Source organism: Nomia melanderi, chromosome 7 (genome assembly GCF_051020985.1).
Source record: "Nomia melanderi isolate GNS246 chromosome 7, iyNomMela1, whole genome shotgun sequence".
In the NCBI taxonomy this organism is placed as follows: domain Eukaryota; kingdom Metazoa; phylum Arthropoda; class Insecta; order Hymenoptera; family Halictidae; genus Nomia; species Nomia melanderi.
The window spans coordinates 4,666,058-4,683,852 of NC_135005.1; the positions used below are offsets into that span (position 1 = coordinate 4,666,058).

Below are 17,795 nucleotides of genomic sequence, written 5' to 3' on the forward strand. Positions count from 1 at the left end.
CTACAGAGAGGGAAAATATTTGTGTATTAATATAATCCAACGTATCGAAATCCAAGTTCGAAATAATTACTGTTTACAAAAGCAGAGAAAATAAAACAACGCGGATTACAGAGTATCTATATTCGAAGTAACTTATTCATCAGGTTCATCGCACCTAATATGTGGATAGATAAATTGGATACTTTAGAATTTATCTTAAATATAAATTATTCTTTTTAAACTGGTTACTTTCAGTTTTAATTTGCTAGAACTGTATTCCGCGGTGAATGGTATGTTTCGTGGAAAAATTGTTCTACGTCACGTTATTGAACAAAGTCTTCCGCGTGTTTCATTCGAAAAATGAGAAACTTTTTTCAGGAAACAGATATCTTGATTAGCAGGTTCTCATTATCAATTTCAAAGGAACACTGTAACAAAGCATAGAAATGATAATTGATCTGATTTAAAATGGTTATGGTGTAATGCAAAAACAGACAAAAATGCAAACTTTCTAGAGTAAAGCGTCCTTGACTTATACTCTCCACGCCTACATCCGTGCCAGAACTATAAACAAGAAAACTATTATTCCAAGTTATGGTCGACACTTCGTATAATGTTTCATAATGAAGACAATTAGACGGATATAGTTTCAATATCCTGAAAACGAAAAAATTTGGAGTGAAGATATGGTAATATTTTTGTCATCAAATTTTCTTCTCTCTTCGATCTGCAAAGAAATTGTTTGCATTGTATTGTTTCTCTAAAAAACGAACTTTTGTAAATTATACATATAGAAGTATAACTTAAGTCTTAATAAGTTACACTTTGATTCTTGTAACTATTAACAAAACTCCTCGGATTCTCTTTCATTTAGTTTCGTTTTATTTTCAGCTGTTTGCATTACAAAATTATACCTTATAAAACTTGTTAGCTTTCATGAGCCATAAATTGATGCTAAATCGAGAAATTCATTTTACAAAGTTCCTGTTTCCTTTTTCGAAGGGCATGCCCATTTCCGTTCTACAGTTACTATATCGGTGCAATGTTTTCTCCGCGAAACATGTGATTCTCGATTGCAAATCATTATAAAGAGAAAGCAGAACGTCGAAAGCAATTCATCAAAAACCATCGATGATTCATTAAATGTCTTAAGACAGTTACAATATTTCGAGGCTTTAGGAAAGCGAATCATAACTTTTTCATGTTAAATCTTTTGAAAATAGATATATTGAATTTAATAAATTTATGATATATAAAAAAAATCAAACTAATTAGCAGAGCGAATATTGAAATTTCTCTTAAGAAATTTTCTAATGATATTTGTAATTACTTACTGCCAGAGTTTAAGGATAAAGTTTAAAATTAATTTTAAACTGTTGGTTCACTTTTTAGAAACGAAATACCAGTCGGTTACATGGCACCATACGACGCAGCCAATTGCATCCAATCAACTGTGGTTAACATAAACGTTCGTTAATAGAGATCATTATCCAAGAATAATAATTCGTAGAACATTAGTCGAAGGAACGTGAATGTGTCACATTTTTTACTGTAACTTAGTAACGCTATCAATTAACGAAGAATGCAAATTAACATAATGATTGCACAGCTAAAAAAAATATTTACTATTACATTCACACGTAATTTCAATCTGTCTAACGACAATCAGTTTGATTACCTGATTACATGTCGAACATGCAAGTACAATGTACAATAAATTGTTTTATTATCTTTTTATAAGTATAGTTAGTAATTATTACTTACTGTACTATATGTACCTAACTATTATTGAAATTATTTCTTATTAACATTACACATTTATGGTATTATGGACAGAAACATTTAGAACTCTTACAATTAGATCTTCTGAATTTATTGAGATAGTTCAGGATTTCTCAATATGTGTCACACTGTATTCTTAACAGCTTCTGTCAGTCTGTCTGATACAATGATCCATCATCGGAGTTTCTCTGGTCGTTCGAAACTCCTAAAACTATAATCATCTTCAAGATTCTTTGAATTTCTTAATATGATCTGAATAATTTGGATATTCCTAAATATCCAAAAATACTAAACCTTAGGATCCATAAAGGGTATCATAAAATTTCATAAAATACTGAAACAGTTCCAAACTATTAACAATGAGACCTACAAAAGATTACTACATTGACGAAAATTGCATATACATTGTTCGTAGATTCAGATTCTCAAACGTCTCCACGAAATCGTTTAATTTACATTAATTCATACACGAAACGATTTACGAAATAATGCATGTTTACACGATTCTAAAACAGATTACTAATTGCCACTTATTTGTGCTCGGATATCTAATATTTTGGTTTTCATAGATAATTGTAATAGAGCAACTACCTACTAATCATGCTTATACTAAACAGAGAGAAATTCGTATTTTTCTCTTGTTAATGTTATCAGATCGTGTCAATGAACATTGCCACGAATAAAACCTTTGAATTTTCTTCCATTAGCATACTATGAATTTATAAATTAATTACAAGGAGATTATTGGGAAACTATTGTCATTATGCAAAATATATTTATGGTTTACAAACAATGGCGGTGTTACAAAATATTTTCCAGTCAGTTGGTCTCACAGAAAAATCAGATTAAGACAACCTTGAACTTTTAGCCTTTCAAACTTTTACTTTAATTGTAATAGTAATGTATCCTTGATTGTAATTCGTACACGTATATCGATCCTTTTATTTATAAATTTCAAGGAGTTTTAAAGGAGATTTTTATATAATTTAAAATTCGATCGATACATTTCTTATTAATTAGTGTCAAGGTCTATCATTTTTATTTCAATCAAGAATGCAACCAATAGTACATTTTTATACACGTAGAAATGTACATGTTACAGGAATTTTCGCGATTCCAGTGATGTATTAATAATGCTTGTTCCTGGCAAAATACTATGAACTACAAGAATCTTGGCTGGGAATCCCGCTCTAATTCGTAGAAATATCAAGAAAATAATTATTCCTCTGCAAAATATTATGCGCTTTTTCTTCGATAAAATCTAAGAGATACTTAAATAACCTTTACCTTTGATAAAGTATGTTCTTTGCACACTCTTTAGTCATTAGAAATATTGTTCCTTCTGTTAAAGAAACTTTTTATATGAAATTTCAATTCTGGAGCCGCTCAAAGTACTCGAATAATCTCAAACACGAGCATATACAATCACGAGATTGAATATTCCTGACTTTTGAAAAGATTCTTGAATGTTCTCGATATATTTTTATAAAATTTTCGATACAAATTACTAAGGAAGGATACGCTTTAAATCGTATTTAATGTTTAGTAAAAAGTGAGGAAGTCATTTATAACATTTTTGTGGGAAATGATCCTGAATTCTTTTTGTTAAAATAAAAAATTCATTACTCTTTCAAAAAATGTGTACCTACGCCGATTAAAAGGTGATATCAGACACAATTTGCGCTTCTTCCGAGAAAACCGGTTTTACTTTTTGCACGATCTACTTTATTTTCTTGCTATCATTCGAATTGTTAGAATTCCGTCCACTGTCACAAGCATTCGAGAAGGTGTCATTCGAGAACTGGCCTCGATTGGGATGCGATATCTTGATGTAAACTAGCGACGCGACGGTTCACTTTCAATCAACATACATTGAACTATAAATTCATTTCCAATTACCAGGCTAATTGATTTTACATCGCGAATTATACATTCGGCCATTCTTTAATCTTGACGTTTATCGCTTTAATAAATAAAAATTACCATTATTGTGTCAATGGTAACTAAACGATTGTTCTCTCTGAATATAATAATAATAATGACTCCGATATATAGACATGTGTAACTGGATATTACAAGAGTAACTATGAAATAATAGAAAGACAATTTAGCACTTGAAATATTTCAATTAAATCGTTATTTTCATTTTTAGTTTCTCCATACCCAAAATTTCAGTTACTAAAGTTTTCACATTTAATTACACTAATTTATGCAATATAGTTAATATTGTATAATAATTATAAAATTAATTAAGTCGTATATAATATTTACTAATTTTAGATGTAAAATTTTCTTATATATTTTACTAGAAAACAGCCTAATTGTGAGTTTCATGATACCAGTGTTGCACTTAACAAGTATAATCAGCAAATAATAAGTAAGGGGAATCAATAATATTTACGCTGATCTCATAGGTCTGTCGACTTTCTTCTCCTGTGTCATACATTGCAAAAGTGAACGTAATGAGCATATAATAAATGACTAGACAATTAGTGGCAACGAGCGATATATTACCAATTAGGTACAGCGATCGTACGATTATATAAGAAAAGAATCACAAATGTTTCAACGAAATGGAATGATCGCAATTTGCGTTATACAAGAGTTGCACACGTTTATGCGATAATTTCAACATAGTACAAAGCGGCAGGTGTTATTTAACTTGAATTCATCAGAAATGATATCAAGGTTTCAATGTATTCAAATTTTATGCCCCAATTTTCGTATCTTTTTTCGTTACAAATAAATTACAATTTATTAACTGACCTTGTGCAAATTAATGTTATTTCAAGTTAGATTCATAATTGTAAAAAATAGGTGGTACTTAATTTGTGAAATCAGAATAATCATATTTTGCCAAAGATCACGGTTATTTACTATTTATTTTCTGCCTCTTTCATTTCATAATACAAATTATTGAAATAAAAAGGTTTACTTAGAAAAATAGAATTTTAATTTCCTGTAAAATCCACAACCTAATTAAAATATTTACTTACGATAGAATATTCCTGATTTCGATTTAATCGAGAATTAATACAAAAATGTAATAATAGAGAACAATAGTAGAGTAAAACGTATTAAGAAAATAGAAATAAAGGAAATAAAAATAAGGAAAATACAAATAAAAGAAATAAACAGAAATTGTATAAAAAATCAGTTTTGCTTTACTATGCAGTTATGACAACGCGTTCGTTAGCATCAGTTCATAAGTAAACATAGTTCACAGCGATTCGAGTGTGTGAAATAAAATTACAAATATGTTGCTCAGTCTGGAACGGTGCAGGTGTTGAAAACGAGAAAAAGAACAGAGGAACGTACATACAATTAATTACGTCGATCGAGAACGGAGGAACATATATAATCGCGCAGATTGCAATCGCGTATCGCTTTTTAGATCTGTTGTCACGTGACTCAAGTTACCGAGTACATTCTGTCACACGTGACGAACGAACTGTATGAAACATTAGATCTTACAAGTAATTACTCATTTCACGTGATACTCTTCGTTGTCATAGAGACATAAATTACTTTCTAACGAGTATAAAAGTAACATCGTTGGCAATGATACCAGTAAAATAATAGAGAAAAAAATTGAACCCAAAGGCCAATATTATTTTTATTTATTTTCTATACGAAATAGACAAAATCTCATTGTTATTAGAAAGAAATTTTATTTTATTTACGACAATGCCATTTCCCCTAATCAGTAATATTTGGAGAATTATTAACAGATTTTATCGATAGTCCAAGAGCATTTAAATGAATTCAGATTTATAAAATAACTTGTGCAAACTAATTACAATTGCTGCTCATTAATAAAACTTGACTTCAATGGAATTTGAATTCTAATATGGTAATGTCTAGATTACTGTTCGAAACTTTTTATATTTACTGGCATCTATGCAAAATCATGTAAATATTTAAAAGGATACGTAAACGAAAGATATAAACAAAGATCTTATTCACTAAAGAATTTTATAAGGAACTTCGAGTACCTATATTGATACAGAGAAATCATTAAAACATAAAATTGATTTTAATAAGTAACACTAAAGGTTATAAGTAACATCCTCGTCTTATAACAACTTATAAATTGTCACGGCAATTAAATATATATCAATTGATTGTCACCTACCGATCATATCCATTAGTAAATCAAAACTGTCCATGGTTCGATGAACGGAGACATATTGAATTGATAAACAGATACGCAATTATCGGAACGTTCCAACTGCTAGTACGGAATGATCGTTTTTATGGTTTATTCTACATAATGAACGACCTCGACGTCTCCGACATGTATTGACGACTAGTTCTGTACATTCACATGTAGGAGGATCTATGTACCTAAATTCCTATGGTAAATAGACAACTTAATTAATTATTAATTAATTATATCAAGGATCGTCATGCACGGATTAATACTATGTTCGTTTAGGTTGTTCGAAACAAGACCGACCGATCGGCTGTTAATCTCGATAATTAGTATCCAACTGTTTGCGAAACGATCGTTCATATTCGTTCATTAAATTTCAATAGAATAGTTGCGCATCTATTCCAATTAAAAGTTCAAAAGCACCGCTAAGTTTCTAGAATATTTCCCCCCACTACTATAGTCTCGTTTGGCCTTCACTTTTACCCGAGGTTGAGCGCGTTCTGTTCCACAGAAACGATATAGAACAAGGGCAGCCTTATTGCGTTACCAAGTTTCCGTCTTCCTTCAAATATTTTTAATACGTTAAACACAATAAAATTGCCGATCCATAACGACAGAACCCTATCACTTCTGTCCAGTGGATGTTTCACAAACTTCTTCATTTTTATTCGCTTGCGAAGCGCTCTATAAAAGTCTCTTTCGAGACATTAGCCGATATATTAACCAATCTTCTATTTTTCGCTTCTATTTTCCAAAGAGTGTGATTCTATAGACAAAAATAAGCCGAGAATATGGAATATTTGTTTATTTTCGGTTTTATTTTTGAATATTGGTTGGGAGAAACGAAATTAATATAAAATCATAATTGAATTCGGTTTATAATAAATTCAGTATTATGTAAGATCAGATTTACACCCATAAAGGCAAATAACTCTTTGAAATATAATGATCTATATGTTTTATTTATAAAACAATTTGTAAAATTATGAAATTTATTTACAACTTTGTAATAAAACATTTTGATATCAGTTAAACACCCTGTATAAGTATCCCTGCAGAATAAATACAAATTGGCCTCATGAAATCTCATTAAAAACAGAACTTACAAATTGATTTTAATTAATTTTACTTTAGAAAGCTAATTGCTCAAAGAAAAGTTGATATATTAATATTTGATTAGTATACATAATTTATAAAACCATCTGAGGTATATGAATCAAGAGAAGAATAGTAAAACATTTCTGCTTGAGGAAATAAAAGATAGATAACAAAGCTAAGGAGATAAATAAACACATTACGATCTATGTATTCTATACGATGGTCGAAAAGATTCGTGCATTTAAGCTCCTTCAAATCTACCAGAAGCAAAAAATAAAAGAAAACTGGTAAGTGTTTTGCGTACAATGCGCTCGAGTTGAACGGCATGGTGCTGAATTTCAGAATTACTGTTCGTAATGAGCGGCGGCCGACCCATAAAGTCGTCATTACTCATATTGCAGCGACGTGAAACTAACGTAAAAATTATACTACACTAGACCACACCTGCGATACAAGGCCAGATTTTTATCTCGCCGTACGTATAACCAATACGCTGCATTTATTTCGCCATGCCTCTATCGATCCTTTTATTCATTTCGTTTTTTTTATTTTTCTTTCTATTTCCACGCGTTTTCCGCGATCATGTCGATCGATCGCCAAGCCCTCGAAATTCATCGCCTAGAAAGCATTCGGAAAACGTCGAAAAACAACGGCAATGACAGGAACCCCTTTAACACATTCGCGATCAGTACATTTTTCGATTTTCTAATACCTATTGAAAATGAAAAAAATCTAATTGCCGCAAATTTCTGACGATAAGACAGGGACAAAAGTTAGAACATTTGTTTCGAAATAATAGTCTTGTAACGATCTGTTCCTTGAAATGAAGAACATTCCGTTAAATAAGTCGCAAATGGAAAAGTGCAGAAGAATAAAATATTTTGAAAGTTATTATATTTAAAAAAACGTGAATTCACGTTACCGATCGCGAATGTGTTAGAAATAATGAAGTGTACAGTGTCTGAAGTTATACTTTTTTATTTGGAATATACAATAAAACGACTACTGTACTACATAATCCCCACATTTGTTGAATTATTAATCGTATCTTATCTTTAAACAATTACTGTGCAACTTATGATAATCATACTTGTATCGAATTCGTTTTAGAAAAAGATTATTTTCATTGGTCTGAACAGTTCAAAGACATGAAAATTGCAAGACGAAAGGTCTGAACTACACGAAAATGTTATCACGCTCTCGCCTTACATTTTCTCAGTAGTTGTACTTCCAATTTGGACGTTACTCGTAACGTAAGTACTCATGTTTCAAGATTAATAAATAATAATAGAAACGGATTAATAAAAGTAAATAATAAGGAAGTAATAATAATGGAGACCAAAAGGCGATCGTTACGACGAAGATATAAATATAAAGAAGTAACATTTGAATTTGTCGAATTCGGTTAAAAATATTCATCACAAGTCTGACTCGATATTATATGAAAAAGGGTTAATAGCAGGGACTTAATGCCGGTATTATTTTAACACCGGTAATAGCCTACAAATAAAGATTTGTCGTTACATTCTTTTTTAAATCGTGTTTAACGTCATATCAGCTGCTGTGTAATTGTAACAAGAGATTTTTTTTATTTCTTCATATGTTCATTATAACATTTAAATGAATTCATTTATGATTATAGACAAAAATTTATATTTCAGTCAATTTTAATCTAGAGTTCATAAAACTTTTACACATAAAGTTCCTAAAATCTTTAATGGGTTAATGTATGGAAGAAATTGTTTGAAGAGTTTCTGATGTGTAGAGGGCCGTATTGTTCCACTCTTATGTTACTTCGCCAGACCTCGCATTTCCGTTGATTTATTATGTAATTGAGCAACAAAACAAGTGTTAACCTGTTAACTGTGGAATTTAGTTTCAAAACACTCTCGATTTACGCGCAATAAAATCAAAGAATCAAGCGTGCACTCGTCAAATACAGAACGAATGCACCTATGGTATATTTTAATGAAAAACCGATACAGAACAAAGAAGAATTATTTGTTTATCTAAAAAAATAAAGAACTTATCATTAACAAAATAATTAATACCATTTCAAGCTTTAAGATGACGTGTATACTCGTTGAACACAGTTAATTGGTTTAATTACCCAAACAAGAGATCGGTACGTTGTCTCCACTTCTTCTATTATTTAAGTAGTCGATATATAATTTAGCTTCATCTGTTGAAGGTTTTGTATGTTGCAAAGATTCTTCGTCCACAAAAGGTTAAATTATTCATTTACAATTTTCGATTGTTCATATTGAAGCTTGAGGTCGCCATTACAGAGACCTTCGATCACAAAGGGTTAATAAAAGATTGCAACTGAGTAGATCGTTACCGGAATAAATGCTGACAGCGAATGTATCAATAAACAACAAGTTTCAGGCGAGTGCAACTTTTCGATTCTCCCTTTTGCCTCGAGACGATTAGCATATTAACCGCGATCCTGAGTAATTGACATTCAGTTGCGATAGTTTTTAATTGACATTGCGATTGCTTGACAGGCGTTTACCACGTTAACACTTTGTTGACCGGCAATTTTACGCAAAATCTATCCCATATCACCGGTTATTATCCCGCAATTAAATATGGAAATGAAACAATCTAAATAAACTTTAATATGCTTTATTTCTACATAATGAATTAAAATGAAACTTTGAACGTATCTTTTAAATAACTTTGAATATTTTGCTTTTGCAATATTGTCCTGCATTTCAAATATTGAGATAACTTATGAAAGTACGAACACGAGTTAACCCTTTGCACTCGTATGTCATGCTGAAGATGACAATACAAATTTGTTATACTTTATTTATGGTATTTTAAAAAGTACCACACTTTAAAAGATTATGAAAATTCAATGTTATAATAATAATAAATAAAATAAATATAAAACATTGAAGTGTACTACTATAAATTACTTTAATTTGTTTCCCTAAAAATAAATACAAAATTACACCCAATAGAAGTAAAAATAAATTGAATGCAAAGAGTTAACTCGTAATTGGTCAATAAGGTTTGGACATGAAAACACGAGTTAATTGCCCGGCACGCAATGTCACTGTAAAACGTTACGGAGCACATCTAGTGAGGATCGTCGCTGAAACACCCTTTCTTCGAGTGCCTCTGCTTTTCTCCTCACCCTTGCGGGCCTGGCCCGTTCCGAATGCAACAGGGATATGGTTTTAACGATATCCATCATAAACCCGTCGTCGTGGCGAGTACATTCCTCCCCCTCACGTGCCAGCAATTTATTATCCGCGATTTTATTCTATGTTTAGACGCGTGACGAACGAGCGTATTTACGAAACGAGTTCCCGCGACGTACCAGACAATGAAAGTACCTTGTAGAATGACGGCGACAGTTTCATAGAGGCGCAAGGTTGCATTCGATCGGGCAAATCGAATGGACAACAGGTTTCGTTAATGCGACTGTGTAACGTGGACGGACACGCACCGAATACGTTCTTGGGAATGCCATAGTAATGTATAGGGCGATTTTATTTGAGAAGAGTGTATTGAATATTAACGTTCAACTATTTGTATATGAACATGTGATTCCACTTTAACCTGTTAACTGTAGATTTTAGTTGGAAAAATCTCTCGTCTTGCGAGTAATAAAATGAAAAAATAAAATATGTACTCGTCAAATGCAGGACGAATGCACCCAGGGTATATTTTAATGGAAAACCAAAACAAAATAAAGAAGAATTACATGTTTATACAAAAAAAAAAGAATTAGTGTCATTTCAAGCTTTAAGATGACGCGTATACTCGTCAAACGTAGTTAACTGGTTAATACCTTTCATTTGTATATTGCTTTAACCCTCTATAGGTCCGTGACTTTGAAGTCGTACATCAATATACTGAGATTTTGTTGATTTATTTGATTTTTTACAGAATAATGACGGATGAAATTAAATAATTAATCACAATAAGCTTTTATACACACAGACGTAAACATTCAACGTCATTGTAACTTTAAAGTTATAAAATATATTGGTTTTAATGAGAATATTAAGACTACTAAATACATTGTTAATTTGTATTTGCAAGTTGATATTTATTGATTTCATACTGCATAAATTTTGTTATTATTAAGAAAGGAAATTTACCAGTTAACTGCGTTCGACGAGTATAAACGTCATCTTAAAATCAAAATAATACGAATTCATTCAACAATAAATCATTTATTTTTTCACAAAAGCATGTAATCCTTCTTTTTCGCATGTATTTCGTTAGAATATATTATAGATGCACTTGGCCTGCGTTTGACGAATTTACACTTCATTATTTTATTTCATTGCGGGCATAATCAGAAACTTTTTAAACGAAATTCCATAGTTCACAGGTTAACACTTAGGCAACTGTCTGAAAAGAAACTAATATGTACAACCTTCTTCATTTATTTTAATGGAATTCATTCAACGGATTTGATTAAAAATTGTATTTAATAAATGCAAAAAAGATACTTAATTAATTTGCGAATATCCCCAGTTCAAAGCTTACTAAATAACAAAAGAAAAATAAATTAAATAATTGCAATGCGTTGCTAAGGGAAAAGTGGGAGATCTCCGCATTCAGTTGGCGAAGTGTTAATAAAGGGATAATAAAGATTCACAGGGCAGGTTATTTGAACGTCAGACGTTCGTGTTTATCTTGTTAAAATCAACTGTATGATTTCAGCAAATATTATTAAACGTTCAATTTAGGGATAATATAACTTAACGCGTTGACTGCCACAAAAATTTCGGGCGTTTTGTATGGTAATACTTATTCTTTCATAACAAAGGCGAACGTTATTAGAAACAGTTTTTAATGATTTGATATCACATTACTCGTATTACGCTATTACGTAATTACATATGTTACCAAATATTTTGATTCCATATCAGTTTTATCACTGCAATTGTTCTCAAGAAATTTGGAAGCTTCAATTATTATCGATGACCACTGTAGCAATCAACCTGTTAAAGATATATCTTAACACGTGAAAGCAACACTTGCCGACTTTTATAATTTTCTCTTAACTATTCAACATTAACCTCTCACCGTTTGCTAAGTCTTCGGTGCCAAATTTCATCCATTCGTTTTCATTCTTTCCCGGAATTGTGATTTCTTTTCTGGTCACGTAGATAACCTACTTCCGATAGACCCAAGTGTTAAGTAATTTAAATTATTTCAGAATAGATATGCTTTAGTGAAATTAACACGATACAATTACGACGATGAATATAACTAATCCGAGCCTCAGTCAATTCAGTTATATTATAATTAACGATAATTATACGTAAGTAAAGTCAAACCATTCTTTACGTTAACAGTATAATACTTTTAACCTGTTAATCGTGGAATTTAATTTCAGAAATCTCTAATACTACTCGCAATGAAATCAAATAATGAAGTGCACATTCGTCAAATACAGTTATAATATATTCTAACGAAAAACTAAAGCGACACGAAGAAGAATTACATGATTATCTAAAAAAATAAATAGTTTATCGTTGAAAAATTTAGGTGCTATTTAGAGTTTTAAGATGATGTGTATACTCGTCAGACGCAGTTAATTGGTTAAAACTTAGATATTAAAAATAAAACTTTAAATATTACAAATGAATGAAGTAACTATTTCGTAATAACATTAAGCGAATCAAAAATTATTTACCGTTCGTAGCGTGCTACAATAATTACTCAATAATATAATTATTAATTATTCGAATAAACCAACACATACTCCGCAGAAGGAAACACCAATGTTTACTCTTCCACTTTTAAAAGTCATCGAGCTACCTATGAATCGATCCCGAGATCGCATTATAAATATTTTCCAATCCATTCCTCCATCATAATATGCGATGAATACTTTCAAGCTCATAACGCTTATTAAGATAAAAAAAAAGAAAAAATGCATTTGGTATGCTCCAGATGTACGGCCGATAACGAGGAATTATAATATTGTTGCGAAATTACCACACGTCTTTTTATCACAGGAAATGTACGCGCCGGTTTATCAAGGGCGAATGACATTATTTATGCGCGTTTACCATAGTCGCAACGATTCGCGTTATATCGCGATAACGCGCGGCGATCGACAAATTAACATCGTCGACGAATCAACGTGCGCCGTTTAAGGGGCAAGAACCGGAAGTCGCAACGTCGCGTATGCATATGATCGCTTCAGAATCCGCATACGATAACACGGAAACGAACCGTAGGAGAAGAAAAAAGAGAAAAACAGACGGAACAGGTGGAGATCGCACACCGGTAATTATCCGTCCGCGATCACGTGATTCGCGCACACCCATTGGCGTGCCGCGATTTTTTCCCAACGTATTAACAATTCAAATCAGATTGCCACAAGATCACGTATCGGAGGCCTGCCTAGCCGGTGGCCAATAAGATCATCGATTGTTAAAGAGAAAAATCGTATCGGTTGATTGCGTGTTAACTGTCCACCGTGGAGGAATTATGGCCGCATATGATGTCCGAGGCAGAAAAAAATGCGTATCGCGATCGAACGCGTCTATAGGAAAAATACACATGTATCCTGGATTATGTGTCGCTTAGTTGCAGGAGTATTGATTTCGCGAGGAGCCGCGTAATTACGCATCGTGGGCACCGAAAAGGCAAGGTAATCCGAGGGGAGGCGGAAGGACAGCCCTTAGAACAATTCCCTGAAGCGATATCGAAGCGGCAACCGGAGACTGGTAAGAGGATTTGCTCGGAGATTGATTTTATTACTTTCATTGTGAAGTTAAGTTCTTCTGGATGGGTACTGCCGCGTCCGAACATGTTCCTTGCCATCATTAAAGACGAAATGTAAAAGTAAGAGGCATGAGACGTTCTGATAATATTAACGCTAGATTTGCAGATGATCCGATGAATGATAAATTTCGTAAATGTTATTTTTTAGCTGTTTATGATGATTACAGTTAATCTAGTATTATAAACATCTTTGTATGCAAATAAATGTCTTCGTCAGTATCATTTTTTAAACATGGAATTAGAAATTATTTAAAATTAAAATTAGACAATTTAGAGAACATGGAATAGTTTTCGACGATTTTGAAACGTACAAGCCCTTGATAGAAATTTGGAAAATTGAGCTTTATTGCTCTGTAATGTTACCAGAATTTTATAATTCATAATATTTAGTTTGTAATAATTTCACGTAATGTACAGACTCGATCGAAGGTACGAACTAGTGGAAACATGCAATCTCCAATGATGACAAATTTATTCCCGATAGACTTGCTAATTTTCAATCTAGGTAACATGATTTATGAAAGGAGTAAAAATTATGTCACGGAGAATCACGGAACAGGAATCGTACTAACCTAATATGCTTTTATGCAAATTAAAAGCGAAGTAGATCTAGTAAATACCAGAATAAACTATCATTAATTATTACAAAATGTTATGCGATTATTTATTACTAATTCACTAAAGACAAAACTTTTTTTCTGCAGAACAATATTTTAGTTAATATATCAAATTGTGATATAAAGCGAAGTGAAGAATTTGGCATGGAGTTTTTGCCATAAGCAGCTTTGTATTGACATAAATTCAATCAAGAGGAGCTAAAAATTGAAAGTGCACCATTACATGTCATAATTGTTAATGTTCTATGCCAGAAAAATGAGATATAAAGGGAAAATATAAGTGTAAGGGAAATGAAAATTTTTAAAAGTGGAATTAATTTGAACAGCGGTTATAGATGCCCGCCATAATATCTTAAACGAGTGGTGCCATCTGGAAGTACGTATCTTCAGTCATTACTTTTATCTATCTAACAAATTTGTACATACATAGATTTGAAATCTATATCACCGACGAGAAATAGAATAGATTCACATCTTATAGGATATCATATCCGGTAGTCTGAAATACCGATTGTGTAAAAAAAGCAGACGTTTTGATATGTCCTCTGCAATTAAAAATGGCGAGTTTAGGAATTCAAATCTATTCGAACCAATATTTGAAGCTGACAAAATAGGTAAACGTAAAGAATTTTCTTTCCGGGGTAAAAACACATGCACGCACCTATATGTTTCAGATCTCATGGTAGAATTGTTAATTGTCGGCTATTAAACAATTGATACGTGTATGAACGGAAATTTTGCCATGTTTCCATGCGACATGATGATAATATTCTTAATAAATATAGAAAATTTATTTACTGAACATAATAAGCCCAAACCTGATTTCATTAAAACAATGCTTCCTCAGAAACATTGTCACAATACCATTGTAAATTCTACCTCTTATGCAATATAATTCGAGAAATTTAAAAATTCTGATAGACAATGCTGATAATTCACTAGTAAAAGATCAAAAACATATAAATAATAATAAATAAATATGAACATATTTTTCTTTTTTCTTCAATATTAAATTATTTTATATGACAAGGTATCTAATACCTCTAGGAAAAAGCAATTGTTATAATCAAATGGACATAATTAATACCAAAATTCTTTGAAACAGTTTTCCCGTAAAAATTACTTTATATTTTGATTTCTGTTTCGGCTACGTTTAACAATAATTTATAATCGAAAACAACCGAGAGAATGTCGAATAACACCCCACGCGTAATTTTTCATGAGATAATTATTTAATTTACGCACTTTTTAGTATGTTCATTGTTCCGATATATAATTAAAATAAACGGAAAATCACTGACCTTTCGAGTTCGAAAATGAAGAAAATTGGTAAACGGTATTTATTTACGTTACGAGGTATTTATTTTACGGATTAATGATTAAAGATTTCATAAAAAATAATGTTCAATATTTTTATGGAACAATAGTTTTGATCTTTCCAGATATAGAAATTAATTCTTGAAAAAATCATAGGAAGTTCGTAGAGTATATTATTTGATTAAATTATATACATTTTCAGGAAAAAAATGTAGTATCTGTAGTGTATTGTACTTTAAAATTGTATGGGGATAAATAACTCATAAAGAAAAACTGTGTTTCATTTCGAAATACTACACAACTATGTGAAGACTATATATAAGTTTCATATTTCAATATCCAATCGCCTCACCAAAAATATTGTAAATAAAATAAACATGTATCATATTGAAATGCAACTTCAGTTGGTCAAATTTTCTAAAATGTGAACCATATAATATCTGTACGGATCTTAAGTCTGTAATACAAATATATTATGCATTGAACAATTTGTTTCTTATTTTTCCGTCTTTCTTCCTCATTATTTTCTGTGTTTATCTTTCTGTTACAGAACAAACCTCCAGAACTTGTTGATTAATAATTTACTACGAATAAATTCTGTACAAAATCACAATGAGAAAATAACATAATCTTCTAATTTCTTGTAATATATGGAAATCTGTAACGTATTTATCATGATAAATGTTAAAACTACTGTTTAAACACTACGGTATACTTTAAACTTTTATCATAGTAATAAATGTTATCGAGATACGGATAAATTACAGCCGGTATGGCGAACTCACGTCTGTGTAACGTCGATTGCAGCTCATGAGGGGCACACTCACGCAGGCATGACAGCGTCCGATAAAAGAATGATGATTTCTATTAAACAAAAACGAGCGTTTTCCATATCCCCACAATGAGTAAGACAAAGACAGAGCGGCTATGCGACAAGGACAGATTGAGAAATCCCAATGCTACCAACTTTTAGAATGATTTCATAAATTCCTGGTCCTTACGCGCGAAGCATGATGAGTAAAGAGGTATCCGACAAGGATTAACATATGATTTAGTGGCAGAGAGATGGACACACAACACTCTCCTCACAAATCTGTATGTTACGAATGAAAGAATCGGTTTTGATTTTATGTTGTGTCGCGACACTGAATGATCGCGGTTTATTACGATTATTTTTATAATTAAAGTTGCGATATTGATCGACCGCATTTCTTTTAGCGTTGCGATATTCATTGAACGCGTTTTCTTAGTGTTGCGATTTAGAAAATACCCAAAAGCAAACTAGAACCACTGCTTGACCCACATGTTGCTTCGTAGTAACCAAAATGGCTGCGCCTGATCCTTGCAGTTTAAAGTGGCTGCACGTAATTCCCTATATAGTTGAATTGCCAGGACTATAAATTTTATAACTGTAATATACATAATATGTATTTATAAAAATATTTACATTTATGAATTAATAAAAATTGCGTTGTCATGAAGTTGCATTGAATAAATAGTACTTCCATCGTTTAAATGTACGCGCCTTACACATTTGTTGCCGCTAAATCGTATGACACAATCGTTAAGTCTGTAATCCTGCATTATCGGTAACGTCGAGTGCGATACCGAAATAGTGCGGAGGTATTGAGACCTCTGACGGGATACACAAAAATTCCCATAAGCTGTAATATTTGTAAGTACATATCTTAAGTCTGTGTTTTAATATTTGTTATTCTAATTCCTATCACTTATAGCGCTGCCATGCGAAACCCACCTAAGTCGATATGACAGGGCGTAACATGAAAATGGTAAGCGGGTCCTGTGACTCCCAAGAGCGTGTGACAAAATTTTACTTTGCATATCATGTCTATCCTATACCTCGTCTGTGAGGCTATCTTTTAATTTATTTAAATTTCCATTTTTATCATAATAAATGCAATAATCTGTTACTTTATTGGTAACGCTGCCGCTAGCCTAAAAATGACAACGATCCGTCTGTGAAAATACACTGATTGTTGAATCTAGTCTTGTGGTACTTTATCCGTGGATTAATTACATCAATTTAAGCTTCGGTTGAAAATGATAATTGAAGTGCG

The 17,795-nt window shown here is 31.8% G+C and overlaps 1 protein-coding gene across 1 annotated transcript; it reads left to right on the top strand.

Moving 5' to 3' along the window:
• Nucleotides 1-12,923: 12,923 nt before the first annotated feature.
• LOC116424402 (uncharacterized) lies at nucleotides 12,924-16,028 on the top strand. The gene is made up of 7 exons (XM_076368926.1): nucleotides 12,924-12,932; nucleotides 13,200-13,282; nucleotides 13,586-13,725; nucleotides 14,201-14,212; nucleotides 14,289-14,395; nucleotides 14,488-14,776; nucleotides 15,920-16,028. Exons 1-5 carry the CDS (start codon nucleotides 12,924-12,926, stop codon nucleotides 14,357-14,359), a joined length of 315 nt encoding a protein of 104 aa, XP_076225041.1. The 3' UTR covers nucleotides 14,360-14,395; nucleotides 14,488-14,776; nucleotides 15,920-16,028.
• Nucleotides 16,029-17,795: the final 1,767 nt, after the last annotated feature.

Excerpts from the sequence above, each read along its gene's own strand:
- LOC116424402 (XM_076368926.1), top strand. Across the intron at positions 13,283-13,585 it reads CAGGTGGAGATCGCACACCG|TTGCAGGAGTATTGATTTCG; the intron begins GTAATTATCCGT and ends TGTGTCGCTTAG.